The 16,148-nt window shown below is 39.1% G+C and overlaps 1 protein-coding gene across 2 annotated transcripts in view; it reads right to left on the bottom strand.

The window, feature by feature from the left end:
• Positions 1–1,184: 1,184 nt before the first annotated feature.
• The window catches only part of LOC134647991 (uncharacterized), a 58,752-nt gene continuing 43,788 nt past the window's right edge, over positions 1,185–16,148 (bottom strand). For both annotated transcript variants that reach the window (XM_063502430.1, XM_063502423.1), the window contains 5 exons: positions 15,351–15,454; positions 10,266–10,424; positions 8,936–9,118; positions 2,395–2,497; positions 1,185–1,995 (listed from right to left, as the gene is read on the bottom strand). In XM_063502430.1, coding sequence (XP_063358500.1) covers positions 2,405–2,497; positions 8,936–9,118; positions 10,266–10,424; positions 15,351–15,454 — 539 coding nt within the window. In that variant the 3' untranslated portion in view covers positions 1,185–1,995; positions 2,395–2,404. The remainder of the gene's footprint in view (positions 1,996–2,394; positions 2,498–8,935; positions 9,119–10,265; positions 10,425–15,350; positions 15,455–16,148) is intronic.

Below are 16,148 nucleotides of genomic sequence, written 5' to 3'. Positions count from 1 at the left end.
AATAATCGCGTACCTACGCGTAGATATTTACCTAGGTACCTACTGGCATTTGAGCTTGAAATTGCGCCTAGGTCGCAGGCACACTTGCGAGGGATTGTATCAAGTTTCAGTTAGAAGATGTCCATACTAATCAGGATGCTCTAGCTGCGCGGGTTGTTCGAACCACTACTAATGTACCTACAGGTAATGTGTAACAGTCTTGATGATTTGTCGAAAAAATCAATAAATGTATTTGTACGTGATTAAATTCCGTTTACATAATAATTATTTGATGAACATTTTTTAAACAGCCCATAGTCATATACTATTTATTCAGGTTCTGAAAATAGCCCTATGCGATTTGGCGCAAACTCGTCCTCCCATACAATTGACATTTTAATTTGATAAAATATTATAAAATCTATGTAGGAGCCACGCGCGTCAATCCACGTCAAGCAGAAAAGGATATCCGCTGCGAGCGAAGCTTGAGCCGTGGCTCGAGATCAAATCATTAAAAATTTAAGGGTCCTTAAGAAAAAAAACGGCTGTCCATCTAATTCAAAGAATAAAATGTACTTTATTACCGAGATAACTTCAGGTATGATCTGTCTTGTGAATCAGAGGAACAGCCGTAGTTTCCTTACCAGACTCTTCAGTCCCGAGATACCATTCTATCACAACTCGTAACAAAAATATTTTTTTGGATGTAGCTAGCAATGGCATCGCTAAATTAAAAATTAAATAAATCTTTGTAATAGTCTCGCGCGGAAGATCCAGTCTATTCGGTGACATTATAAGATTATATGTAAGCTCAGAAGCTACATGCCGCGCGATTCAAAAGTACAAATTCATTAATTGTGCAATGCACGTACTGTAGGTACATTGTTTGAGTACACGATGGATATGTACTTACTATAGTTCGAAGTTTCCTTCACACAAATGTCATGTGTGTGATGTGTGTCTGATAAAGAGATACTGTCCACAACAGGACTAGCGACTAGTGTAGGATCTGTAGGCTGAGCACAGGAGCGCCGCGACTTAGTTAGAGGAGACCAGTAGTTTAACTCGCGGGGGAGATACTGTCGTGGCGCTCCTGTGCTAAGCCTACTGATATATGTTCCGCGTCTACACATAGTGTATCGTATAGGATATGCTGAAAATTCAGATTTATCCCGACGAATTAAATAAAGGTACTCGTTATGTAACTACTGGTACAATTAATACGAGTCATGTAGGTATATATAACACATTGATCTGATATGTGACCTACATATTATTTTATAGTGTCACCGCGTCTAATACAAACGTTCAAATCATTGTAACAGTGTCAACACAACGTTCAAAAACAGTAAATATCTCAAAAATACTACTTAATGTGACGGTCGTACGATATATCGGTAAGAGGCGCCGCCGGATCCGACGCGATGCACGACCCTACACAAATACACCAAGTTAAGATGAAATACTCTCCCCATCATCAACTAAAACTTCAATGCCCTAACACATATAATCTAACATCATGTATCTACACCGACCAAAGCATGCCACAGGAAGCGTCGTATTATTTCTCTTTGAGAAATAAGATTATTTAGGACTAAACAACGGCACAACTTGTAAGTTATGACACGTGCCTAAACACCTCTACTACCCCCAATAACGAATTAGTCAAAACGTGCGATTCGAAGTAACGATAGGTGAAACCTGTCTTATACGTAAAGAAATAGAAAAGAATTTCGCTCGCACCCAAACGGCGAGCGCCCAGCTCCACCCGCGGTCGCGTCGGATCCGCCCCGCCCGGCTAGTACAAGCGTTACAATATTAAAGTCTTTCGTTATTTTGTACTGTATCATTATTGAGTGCAAAAGGAACGTCAGCAATAAAAAGATCAAAATGTCGTGTACAGTTATCAATGATATGGAACGGTGCTGGGATATCTAGGGCCCGCTCGCGGGGGAGCGGCGCCACCGCCGCCGCGCTGCGCGGCCCGGGGACGCGACGCACAGGGAGCACCACTCACTGCAACATGACAAAATACACTATATCTTATATGGAAAGTTATAAAATAGTTCCTTGAGTTACGAACGAACTTAAGGGCCTGCGTTTTTTCACAGCCTAATACCGTGTCGAACGTTGCCCCGACAATTTAACATTCGGACATATATCATTCTAAACAAAAATTACTAACGTAGGTATAACGGAACAAACACAGCGAAAGTTTCACGTACCTAACGTATGCATAAAGTATATCGCACGTATGTGCCTCGAGGGTTCAAGAAACACAAAAAGGTAATTCAATACAAATAAATAGTAAATCAACATTCTCGAGTATACTTAATTGGCTAAAAATTATGATCTAAATAGGTATAAGAATGATAGAGATGAATAGTTTCGATTCGATATTATGTAGTTCTTTACCTGCGCGCTATCACCAGCAGAAGACGGAAAGCTCGCCGCCATGCGCGTGAGCATGCGCGTGCGAGCCCACGCCGCGCCATGAGCGCACGCCACCCACTTTAAGCTGTAACAAACAAATAAATTCTATCAATCATACCTTTATTCATTTATAATTAATTATATAATTCTATCGTTATTGTAGTCAGTAAGTAATAAATCCATACTAAATAACAGCCGCTTGACAATAGTTACTTGTTTTACAAGGGGGCAAAGTTGTTGTTTAACCGCTTGTGCTATTATTGATACTCGAGCAAACGAAAGATTCCTAAATTGAACCACTAATTCATTGGATATACATGTATTACAATTAGTGGCGCCTTATAAGAAAAACCGGCATATTAACCACTCCTAAACAATCTCCACGGATCAAATCCAGCAAAAACAAGCCCCATACCAAGAGGCTAGCGCAAAAAGTGTAATGCATCGAGTTCTCATTCCAGTGCTGGCCATATAGGGGCAGGAGTGGGCCGACTCAGTCTGCGCGCGCAAGGAATGCGGTCCATTGACCACTGCTCAATGGGGCGGAAGAGTCATTGAGACGCGCGGATTTTTATGGTACGTGCTTAGAGTGGGAAGTTTCGACGAGTGATTTTCGCAAGGGCGTAATAGAACTATATATATATATATAGTCCACATGATACGTACGTACAAACAAACTAGAGTAGGTAGCCAGTATTTATCTACCACAATACCCTGGTTCATCAATGAGAATTGACGATGTAGGTAATTAAATATTTAAAAAGTCTCGGAAAGGTTACAGTTAAAGCCCGCAGATATATTTGGCAACAACACCATAAGCCTCAAATTTCTACGAAAATGTTCACTTTATCTGTAGCCCCCATAGAATATATCTCTATCTCCTGAAGTTATTTTTTAAGTACCTAATAATGTACCTACTTACCACATATGCCTACAGTTTGAAGACATATAACCTATAACAAGTATAGTGAACTTATGTTACCTAAGTTTTATTTAACTCCAGCTGCAAAAAATACAAGACAGGTCAGGGACATCGGCGATAAAACTTATCACGCGGATGGGGATTACTTTAAATCCTTACCTGGAGCGCAAGTCTTCAACCACGGCATGCGCACTTGTTTGCCTTGGTTTAATTTGATAAGCTAACACTAGTGCATAAACCAATCCACCCACGCATCCTACTTACCGTACATATAATATATAATACTCGACTTATATTAAGACGTAACGGTACGAATAACTGCAAGCTTAGCATGTTGATCGAACACAACGATAAATGTTGCCTAAATACAGTCATACCTATTCAAATACATAGATATGTATATTATGTATGTCTAGCAATCACAAGCGTTCCCTCATGGACAGTGACCAATTGAACATGTCAAAGAATCTACCGCGAAAAAAGAATATTCGTTATCTGCCTCTCTATCACTCTTGCAAATTCGATTATCAACTTTGGCGGTAGGCCCTCCCTCAGGCCTGCCCCAATCGCCACAAAGAAACGTCCTAGCAACCTCATCCAGCAATTTCCCGTAAAAGCTTACGAGGTCGCCACCTAATCGGGGGTCGTCCTGGTTACCGGTTTCTTGTCTGTTGTCAATTTGTAATCTACCTCTGCCTAGTTCAGAGGTTCCCGAATTTGTATCGGCCTGCTTAGTCGTTAGTAACGCATAGTTTAAGTAAAGAAGAGAATAAAACGAATTTTAAAAAGTATACTATCCTCAAACCAAACTAAAGAATGGGGTCGTAATCGTAAGACTTCTCAGTCACACTCGTATCAAGAGTGATAGAGATCGTGATATAAATGTGCTACTCAGGTTGGTCAGCGGTTAAGTATGCGTACTATAGCAATATCAAGAATAGGGGAAATAGTGATATGAACCCAGTTCGCAGCTGGTTTGGGTTTGCGGCTACTATATACCTAGCAACATCAGCGGCCGAGACCATGTGCAGTCGTGGGAAGCGCTGGCGCATGTGCATCGCACACGACACGTCTCACGTAAATAACCAAAATAAACATCATGTCGGCTATTGCCACGCTGACGTGGCTATTACCGCTTTGCACAAAAACTTAACGTCGTGTCTCCCGCATAGCACTACGAGTACCTTAATAATACATCTGACATACTTAAGTAATAAAATTGTATTTAGATTTGGATAAAAATCTAAGAGTTTATATTTACAATGTTCATGATGGTATGATGGGATGGGATGGGTCCCTCCCTGCATTGCAGATTTCTTATTTCTGTATTATTTGTATGCAATATTTAAACTTTCATCTGCAGCTGCACTATTTTTGCATATTGATATGGATAACCATAGAACTTGGAGGATATAATCAAACGGAGACGCCATGTCTGTAATTTTCTGTACAAAACAGTCTGCCGATTTTTGCGGGGGAGGGGAACGTCAAATGTATGCGTAACGTAAAAATAGCCATGTCAGATAAACGTAAGTCCATACATTGTGTATGACCGTTGGCCGCCTATTTTCGACAGAGGGGAAAGCCTGTTAATGGCTACTCCGATGGAGAATGTCAATGACGGTCAGTTGCTAAATTACGTAAGTTTAAAGATGTCATGTACTAGGAAAGTGACGAGCACTCGAACTACAAGTAATTAAGTGTTGTGCTAATTGATTTAGTCCTACTAAGTTAAGAGTTCCTAACTAGTGTATTCTTACCTGGGTACTATACTTACTGTGAGTATCGTGACTACTTCGTAAAGGGCTAATCGCTATAACTCGAAATACACGAGTCAGCCCCACCGCTTTAAATTAAGAGAGCAAACCAAATTTAGCCGCAAATAAAAGTTAATTAAAATCCAGATAGCTGCGCTGATGGCAATCAGACACGACACGACAAATTGCCCGAGATCCACGACCAGATCTACGTGCGGCCAATTGTACCTAATTCGAGTTCAAGGGTAGCGTTCTAGTACAGTCGCCGTCAAAAATGTTAATACTAAAACCCTTGATATATTGGGAACCGAATATGGACGTCTCGTTACTGCAATACGGTAAAATAAAGTATCTAAGAAATATGAAATATAATTGTCTTCGTAATTGTCTATGAATTGTTCACTCAGATCAGATATATATAATGTATTTAGTAAATCTACTCACATACCGACACCTTCCACCGCCATTGTACACTGTGATAGTATGAATTGAATGTCACGGCATAAATTTATTATTTAAAAAAACTGTGCGGAACATTTACACAAATCGGACAAGCACACTTATGGCCTCTAAATACCATTGGTCTACACCAGCGGTCGGCAACCTTTTAGCAGCCAAGGGCCACATAGTAGTTAAAAAAGTTGACGTGGACCGCACATTGTGACTTTATCAGGCATTTGTCGTTTGTCAATATTAAGTACATACAAAATAGCCAGAGAGGCTCGCGGGCCGCAAGTGAGAGGTTCGCGGGCCGCGGGCCGCTTGTTGCCGACACATAGTCTACACCAAACAAGATACACATGATAAACATACATATTTAGATATTTGTATCGAGTCCAGCGAGAGTCCGTTTTAAGAAAACCAATTAAAAATTGTATAAAATTGTTATATAGATAGAGTTATGTATTGGGCCCCATACATTCCACGACTCTTCTCTTTCCACACAGACTCTACCTGCGTACGTTAACCTTTGGGGCGCAAGTCCGACTTGCACTTGCCGGTTATATTTACCTGAATCGAAACTCTATTCTTCCGTACTCATGTGAAATGTCCCAAATTAGACAAACAGTTGTTAGGTAAATTTGGTAAATGGTAGGTAAGTCGACAAAGTGCATTACGACCCCATAAAATGCAATTATGTCGCTTTTGACCCAGTTTTACGTATAAATAATAATAAAGGTGTTTTCCTCGTGGTAATGCGAGTTATTCAAACGAAGTTAAATACCGGCGCGATTAACATAACGCGCGTGATGAATTTGATCGAGTTACCGAACAGGCGTAAAACTGAATTACGACGGATATTTAATATTTTTCAGGGAGACTGGCAGGTGAGGATTCCTCGCCAATCTAATCTGATATTTTATTTACAAACTGGGTTCAGAAAGATATGTTAGTATCGTTATATGATTTACTGATGAGAATCTCGAAATATTTCTTATACTATATTTTTTCAAAGGCTTTAGTTTGTGATGAATGCCAAGACGTCCATGCCTGTTTATTTGTATCGCGTACACCCATATGTTGTGTCGTCTCTCGTACGTGCACGTGGCCTGTGGACGTGACCGGCATACTGCGCGAGCAAGCTATATTCACAAACCATGCCGTCTCGAAGCGGCTTTGGTAAGGTGAAGAGGGGACCCCCAGTGTAACTTGGCCTTCGAGATCCGTAACAATTATTCGTAAGAAGTTATCGCACTTGTCCTTATGTCCTGGTTAGTACGAGGCGCTCGGTTAGTTACGTTAACCCTTTGACCGCCGTTGGCATGTATACAAGACAACGATAGAACGATACACTGGCGCCGCGGTCTTGTATACAAGACACAAATTCAACCGCTCGGTAAATGTGAAAAAAACATCAATTGTATTGCTTTTACACTCGTGTTAATGTTTTAGGTCTTAGATTTTTTAAATAATTGCATTTAAAGCAGCTATATAAATCCATTATTTTATAATAAGGCTATCAAAAAATTGCTCCAGATTTCAACGTTTTTCGTGTTCCTCGTCGCCGTTGTCTTGTATACAAGACAGCTAGGGATGGGAATGTTAACTCGATATGAGAATATTCAAAATAAATATCAAATCGCAAATCTAGTTTTATTTAAGCATTTGAACACCTTTTAAATGCCAATTGGTGGTAACTAGTAACTATAATACGTTAAACGAGAGAGAGACAGGCATAACTATAGCTGGCTGAAGTTCAGGGAGCTTTTTCAGCTGTCGATAGTAGAGTTAGACAAGTAAATCTGTCCTTGTGGTCTATTTGCAGAACAAATGATTAATTTTGAGATGATAGTGTACTGGGGAGTGATATCCTTAAGTGACCGCTTCGCACAAGAATGGTACAGGCGGACGCTCTGAATAGTCAGTGTCGCCTAACTATGAGAATGTTATATATTTGAAATTGACGAAAAATTGTCATGGTAGGGAGGATGTAATACGGGAACTGAGAAGCTCATCTAAGGAACATTTCGAATGTGAAACATGCATTCCCGAACATTTCCGATCCCCACCCTTTTCCAATATTATTATATATTCTTCACTCATGGACAATTCAACCCACGTGTAATTTTCCCCAATGCAGTTCCGATACATTTATATTATCGACACACGATGCGCGGCTCTAACCTTACGCTTATAAAGTTTACGTATCGACAAGCGCTTACGCCGTTGACCTAGAGACTATTATTACTTAATCCGCGCGGAAACAGTCCTTGTCGGTCTGCACTGCGGGCAGTCCATGCGCGCCGTTGTCTTGTATACAAGACTTCTCGTACAGCCTAGTGCGGTGATATTACGTCATGAATCGATATTGTTTAGTGGTTGTTTTTAATGATAAAGACCTTTATTTTTAACATTGTCGTGTGTAAAAAACATGTTAATTATTGGCATTTTCGAAATAAATTAAAGTTGGTTAAGAACAAAGCCAAATTGAGAAGTTTTTTACCATAAATTGTAGATATCGATATCACTATTTGCAATCCCTAAACTTTTTATTAGTTGTTTACTTAAAATTTACTCTGGCGTGTGAGTGAGCGTCTTTGCGGACTAGGTCCGGCGGCCAAAAGGTTAATAGAAAGTCAGGTAGCGTATGTTTCACATTCAACCAACGTCAGACTAGTGATGGGTAGGACATCAATTTAAAATGAGTTTGTATGAGTACCTCATTTTCTAAAATGAGGTGTTACAATGTCTTACTTCAAATGAGGTGAGGTATTAGCATATTTTCAGCATCGACTATTCCATTAATTCCAACAGCGACAATTTTTTTTATGTATATACATATTTATGTATTCATCGCTTCCTTTATAAATAAATAAATAGTAATATGCGCGAGTGAATTTGAACGTATAAGAGTTTTTTGAAATTTGAAGTGTGTGAATGATTTGTGTGATGGTGGCAAGATGTGTTTGTGATGCGCGCGAGTAAATGAGTAAAATGAATAAAGGAGTGAAGTAAGACATTTTTGCGGTACGAAGTACTGCGACAAATTAACAAAATCAGTGGTACAAATGAGGTGCCTCACGAGTGAGCGACTCAACACTACGTCAGACATTGGCTTTGTGAGCGATGTTTGTAATTTTTGCCAAATTTCATCAAAAGGGCAAAAAATACTTATGCAAGTAATTAATGAAATTCAGCAGACATTTCACATGGTGACCTAATACTGCTCGGGTTCCGGATTTTTTTTTTCGGATTGCGGTCGAACTAGATGCCTGCATTTTTGAGATCATAATTATTTGGCTAAATGTCCAAGCCGCTGAAGCAAAACAATCAAAACAAACAAAAAGGCGACGCCCCGCAAGTTCTGGTGTCCTTTCCATAAAATAGTAAAAAATGTCCATACCTGCTGCATCTTATCAAAGTCTAGCGCGGGGCGGTGCCTGCGGGGTGGCGGCAGCGCGGCCCGGCGCCGCCGCGGCGAGCCAGGCGCGCGCGCCGCACACGCACATCCCGCGCCCGCGCCTGCGCGCCGCGGCTTCAGCGCCTCCAGCGGCGGCGACGTGCGGAACCTGACTGGCGTCTCCACCTGGAACACCAGGTTACAATATTTTTGAACAATGTTCTAATACTTTTTCTACTCGTATACTTAAATAATTGAATTAAGACTTCGAATACCAAACTGTAATGACTTCTAACGAAACGCTTTAGTCAACTGTAATAGATTCTACCAATCACGTGTCGCCGCGGTCAAGAGGAATAAATCAGAGGATAGAACAAAAGACATCAACGCGCTCCTATTTAATGAATAAAAAGTTCGTTGATGTCTTTTGTACTATACCTTTTTACCTACTGAGATACATACCTAATTTTGTTTAATTATTTACGTTCTTGTGTAATGGTATAATCAACCTTTTCGTGGCCTAATCACGGTACTCGACAGTAAAGTTCTCTATTAAATCACGATTGTATAAAATACTATTTTCTGTCGCAAACCAGTTTTAAGACCGAAGGGTTCTGATGTAAATGTTCTCGATTCACCTGTCCTGCAGCCAATGGAGGATCGTTTCAGAAGGACCGACTACAGTAATATAGTACCTATAGGTCCATATAGAGATAGGTAAGCGGCCTTTCATGACCACGACAGTTAATAACAAAAACGAAAAGATTAATCTTAAACCATTGAAAGAAAATTATTCGTTGTGTCTTTTTAATGTAATCATTTTCACACACAATTTTATTAATCATTAAAGTCACATCACGTATCACGATTTTTTTTATTAGGTATATGATCATTCGATTAGTAAGAAAGATCAATAAACATGTTGTATACATAACCGTTACTGACCTTTTTGAAAAAGGTAGAAGCATAAACTAATAGAGTTAGAGGTTTTCGAGAAATTAAGTAGATATGTACCAACTACATAGTATGTAAGTATACAAATCTTAATAGCAAGAATTAAAACAAGACCGTGGAACTCCCGATCCTAATAAGTTATTTCAATAAGAATTACTAGGTACCTACTAATAACACATGTTACAATATGTATACCTATAAGGGAACACATTCTGACATTGGTAAATTGGTACTGGTAATACACACAGCCGTATTTGAACAGGTAAGTAATATTCGTGTTGTATCTGTTTCGTGACTGGACATGAATATTGGAAATATAGCCAAGTGTAATTACCCTTACAGGTTAGCCACACAGTGCGGTGATTGTTAAACGTCAAACCTTAGTGTCGTCATCGTCGGAGCTGGGCGCGCGCGCGGGCTCGTCCGCGTCGTAGGGCTGCGCGGGCCACTTGCGCTTCTCAGGAGCCGCGGGCGGCGGCGAGGACGCGCCGCGCCGCCGCGACTCCGTCGTCGCTCCGCACGGCGCCCCGTTTATGACCTGCGCATGCGATGCTAGTATGGGCGTGGGGTGGTGTTAGCGAGGCAGGAGATCTATGGATGTGACAGCGATAAGGGTTCAAAAAAGTCAGATCTGCAACTTCAATATAGATTCCAGGTTCTTTAAAAGACACCGTAAAACCTAACGCAATGCAGCTGGTAAAAAGTGCTCCAAAACATCATCATCATCGTTATCATAATATTCATAATCATATAGAAATACAGTGGGGGTCACCTGTGTTAGCAAATAAATTATACACAGCTGGTAGAGCCTCCCTCATCGCTGCCATCTCATTCAAAAACTTCCTGCCATATCATGCATTAAGTATTAAAACAATGTCAATGAATAACCATGTGCTCGGAGGTTTTTCAAAGTAAAAAAAACGCCGTCGACCAATAGTTTTTACTCGAGGACTATAAGCTTGCAAAATGATCATAATTCTCAGTTACGCGACATATTGCCATGTTTTATGCGAATTGCATTAGTTTGCTAGCGAACTAACCTGCCCTAACACAGTAGCTCCTGCACACATAATTGCGCCAATTATACAAGACCTTGCAGTAGTTGCAATTGTGATTGCACCCTAATTATAAATAGTCTTCTTTTTTTATACGTTTTTATTATGATTATCTGAGGTTGCACTATAGACATTTACCTATTTTCCTGATTTTGTATACCTATGGAGTCTAAGAAACTCCATGTATCAAAGCATTATAATTATACCTATCTGAATAAAGGTTATACAGCGTTTTTTTCCTCCTTTTACTTTTGTTGATACTTAAATTTTAGGTGAAAATAGTTTTTCAATCATTATATTATGTCAGTTTTATTTCATTTATTCCTATGACATTCGTAACATTTTCATCTCTAAAATTATTTCTTTTACAAAATGCATGAGACACGCATGGAACCATTACTTATAAACCTACCTTTACGCTGACTAACAATTTTAAACGATCCTAATTTGTACTATTTGTAGGTATCTCGGGATACTCATATTCCATAGCCAAAGGAGACCTGACAAATGTATAGCAAGTCAGACGTGCCTGTACATTTCTTTGCCTTGCAATTAAGAGAGGAGTAGACAAAAGAATTTCTAATTGGGAGTGCAGCACGACAAGCGCAGACAGATGCCAAACTGCAGCGAACAAATAAGCATGGACCAAGTGTTTCGGCACCGGCAGGGTTGCCTGCGTGTCTGCGTCTCAATGGAATTGGAGTTAGTATACAATTCAGTTTATTTCTGATAATGACGTTCTCTGAGAGACCAAACATTAGCGTTGTCAACAGGCCCCTATTCGAGATGTACAACTGTCAGATTTCGCGTCCACTTTAATTCAACAGTTGATTGAATCGCATGTTCATCAACTGCGGATGATATCATTTGATACAACCAATAATTCAACAAAAAACAACTTTGTTTTGTTTTAAGGTTTATAATGGTTTGGTTTGGTTGTCACCTAACTGTGGATTGCTAATGTCAAATTTTTACACAGGGTTGTTCCGATTCAACGGGAGTTTAACACGATATAAGTACATCAAACGTCGCTTGTCGAATACCCCTCCAGTGCTAATAGCGCCTTTTAGACAACAATAAAAAAAAATACCTGAAAATAACTTATATTGAACCACCTTCTACAGCGTTTACATAAGTAGTATATGTATACTATAATAGTAATATGATTTTATTCAGACTACTATTACTAATCCAATGCAATCGCTTATGGCGTCATAGAGTCAGATTTCCATACACACTTGTACATATTTACGATTTATTCAGAAACCACGACACATTCCGGAAAAACATATCCAAATAATCTGTAAATGGCTACGTTCTTGGCTATAAAACAAGATAAATGCTGTTCCTCGGTATCTAACACTGGGCTGGGCGTGAAATATCGTGTAATGGAACTGTAATTTACAGAAGCTAAGCTCTGTCTGTATAAATGAGCGTACTTTGTTAAAATAAAACGGTGTATATGTTACTTCCTACAGTCAGCTGAGCTGTATAGAAATATAGCCCCATGCAGACTAACTTTTATGAAAAAGTGCATGCCGTACCGTCGGTACTCTGTTTCTTATTCAGGAATAACAACTAACGATAAGTAATCCAAACACACCATCTTTATGGCAACTTTTCTAATGCATAGTAGGTACCTACCTATATCAATTTATAACATTACTGGCCATGAGCATTCTTTCAAGTAATACCATGAAACTAGCCGAACCCTCTGAAAAATATCTTACTAAACCTCAGCAAATATTTTATACAAATTTCAAGAGGTGCACCCTAATTTATCTGCATTTCGAATAAATTATACAGCGACCTTATAACCATTATTAGAAGGATTTGATTGCCTTGTCTGCGAGTTATAGGTGCGCAGATAGTGGTTCTTGACTTAAACAATGGGGTGACAAGTACAACGCTATTATCTGACATACGTATCTGCGAGAGTTCCAGACAGTTGAAATTCGCTAGATGGAGGTACCGTCACGTCCCATCTGCTAAGTATTTTCGCCCGTCGGCAACACCATCAAGTAAATAAGACTCGAACGCATTGGTAAATTGCTACACTGAGTTTGTATAACAGCCAGTAATATAATAAAATTTCGGCCTCAAGACTTTTAAAGAATTAGATTCTTTGAATTCAGGTCGTTTGGTTTTACTGAAATGCAAAATTCGGAGAAATTTATTTCATAGAACCTTTAAAAGTCTATGATGGAATTTATACATATAGGTATTTTAGCCGCTCTTTATATGTAGACCGATTTAGTAGGTTCAAACAAAATTAATTGATGGTAAAAATTGTGCCCTCAATATGACAGCTGAAGAAGATCGCAATGTAGAGCGCTATATGTATTGTGGTAACACTGGTAACTGAATTGTCCAACTCGAACTTTAGACAAACAAGTTACCGCATGATGTACGGTAGCTCCATCTACATTAGCTGTTAAAATCGAAGCACGAATTCGTTTAAAACTTTACAATCAATTAATCCAGTTCCAACTAAACTAACTAAGGAATATACCTTCATAAATGTATACAGTTTTTTTGATTCAAAAGCAGTTTAATGTTTTCTAACTTGCAATCTCAAATCGGGATTTATCTCGGCGACCTTGAGTTCTTAGTTCGCTGCTGCAGCCACGAGGTCGCCATTTTCCCGCTGCGGTCATTCACCCCGAATCAAGATGCAGCTGCAAGCGTTATGTTATGTCATGTTACATCATTAAAACATTTGGCTGGTGAAATGTTTCCGGATAATGGTATATAGAAATTAATGTCTCACGAGTTAGCCGAATAATTGGAAAACCCTCAGGGCTAAAGAGCATTGCGCAAATTCTGAATAGGAATAGGCTAGCAATCAGACCCAATGTTGACAAAAATGAGCAAGTACCTAAAATGTACAAATATTTGAGAATGGAAACCTCACTATTGTAGGATGACGAGAGCACGCAGGTTTCTAAGAAATACAGCAAAGTTTTCCCGACTTTTATTTGATAAATCAACCTCCAGCAGAGAATAAGTACTAAATAATACTAAAGTTTTGGCTTTAGTAATTTCGATAACATATTTTTTTAAAGGAATTTAATTAAATATTTCAAGTAACTTTATTTGATTCGGAATGAGCATGGATAAAAACGTCAATTAACTTAATTTGCCCAGATTGAGTGGACAATTTGGCTAAGTTGTTTACTCCGATGGGACCCCAGCCATCTCTTCGAGTGAGATATAAATTGCGATGTTTACCTCTTTACTAACAAATGACTCGCAGGCACGAATACTTTCACAATCGAAATTCTAATTTACCCACGCATGATGTTATTGTTTATTTAAATCGTAATCTTTCATTTAAGTACATTTAATATCTGGGCGACCGAGCTTTGCTCGGAAAACATATAAAAACTCAAAAACGCGCGTTTTCCCAAGGATAAGACCTAGCTAGATCGATTTTTTGCTCCCAAAAACCCCTATTATAGCCAATTTCATCGAAATCGTTAGAGCCGTTTCCGAGATCCCCGAAATATATATATAAATAAATAAATATACAAGAATTGCTCGTTTAAAGGTATAAGATTTTGAGTCGGTAAATCTACTGGATCGTGGGAAGAAAATATTGTACTTAAATTTTATAAAATATTAAAATGCAGCACATGGCTGTAAGATTTTACTGTCACCCCAACCAACCTCCGAGCTCATGGATTTTGTTAAATTCTAACTATATTACTAGTACGACAGATACCTATTTAAGGCTCTACACGTCAAGATAATATTTTCATGAGAAATCGTTAGCGTCGACCAATATCAATAGGTACCTATTACTAAAGTCATTCAAATGTACTGTGTAATACTGATTTAACATTTATTCCATGTATGGCAAAAATCAAAATCTGTTACCACTTTGTGATGCTGATGAGCGTATTGATATGCATCGACACATATAATTATATGCAAGAACTTTTTTCGTTGCCGTTGCGAAAAGGTTTTGCCATCGAGTTGCACATCAAGGAACGGTAATAGATATATACTACATAGGTACAAGCAGCCTTTTGCCAAGTCGCTGGCCCGCAATAATTCTGCGCACCGCGGCAACTGGCGAGACCGAGAAGCCAATCCGAACACTAATTTTGATATAAGTTTGATATATCATTTTGTTATCAGTCGCTCGTACTTCTCGCTCGCGCCAATACATGCACGAACAATACGACGTACGATACGAGCGAAATGCATGTGCAAATGATATCAAAACGTGATTATTTTGATAGGTAAATCACCCTGATATCAATATGTACGTTCGAATTGGCCTGGCCTGGTATTGCATTGGCAATCGAGGATGAGTCTAACACATTTCCCATTAAAATGAAGGAACACTTTTCAAAGCCACGCGGCGATCATTGCTAAACACTGTCGTTGTAAGTCCTACAAACCTCTAGCTCTTCTTCTGAAGAGTGGTGATCGTAGAGCTGATCTGGCTCGGGGTCTGGCAGCGCGCGAGGCGTCGGCGCACACGCACATGCCTCTCCGCCCATACCTGGAGCAAAGAGATGACGTGTAGGTAATTATTACCAAGACAACAAACAAGACAATAATATTATAATACATAGCAGTAGGAGCTCAAAGAGCAATCACTTCAAGATCCACAAGAAAAAAACTAATCCAAGACATATAACAGTTATATTGCAGCGGTAATCTTTTTTAAACAATACATTTAACCATTCTTGTAAAGTAAAGCACACACATACACTAGTAATGTACATATATTATGTGTAGTAGTATGTTCTATGTATTTCTGTGTGCCTTGATGACAGTGACCAGTAAGCTGCATTGGTATCTTGCATCTATTTCAAATGTAGCAAGCCAGTATTAGAAATAATCTGTGGCTAACGATTTTATCTTATTTATAAACGCTCACCTCTGCACCGTTCTAGCTAGCCCGAACTAATAATGCATTTAAATTAACCGTATGCACAAACATTTTATTCTTATTACAGTCGAAACTTGGAATACAGATGCTAATATGAGACGCTAATGAGAGAATATAATATGAGACTCCTTAGAATACCGATGTGTTACGTTTTTATTAAGGAATACAACAACACTTGGCTTGGCTTCTTCTTCAGATCTTCAGTTTACCGCGAAAACTACAAGTAAGAATTAATGTCCCCAACATGTTGACCACGAGATCAAGATGGATGGATGGAGACATAATTATAACGATTCGTCAG

Source organism: Cydia amplana, chromosome 1, assembly GCF_948474715.1.
Source record: "Cydia amplana chromosome 1, ilCydAmpl1.1, whole genome shotgun sequence".
Classification (NCBI taxonomy): domain Eukaryota; kingdom Metazoa; phylum Arthropoda; class Insecta; order Lepidoptera; family Tortricidae; genus Cydia; species Cydia amplana.
Note: the sequence above shows the minus strand (reverse complement) of the source record. Positions and strands in the feature narration are given on the sequence as shown.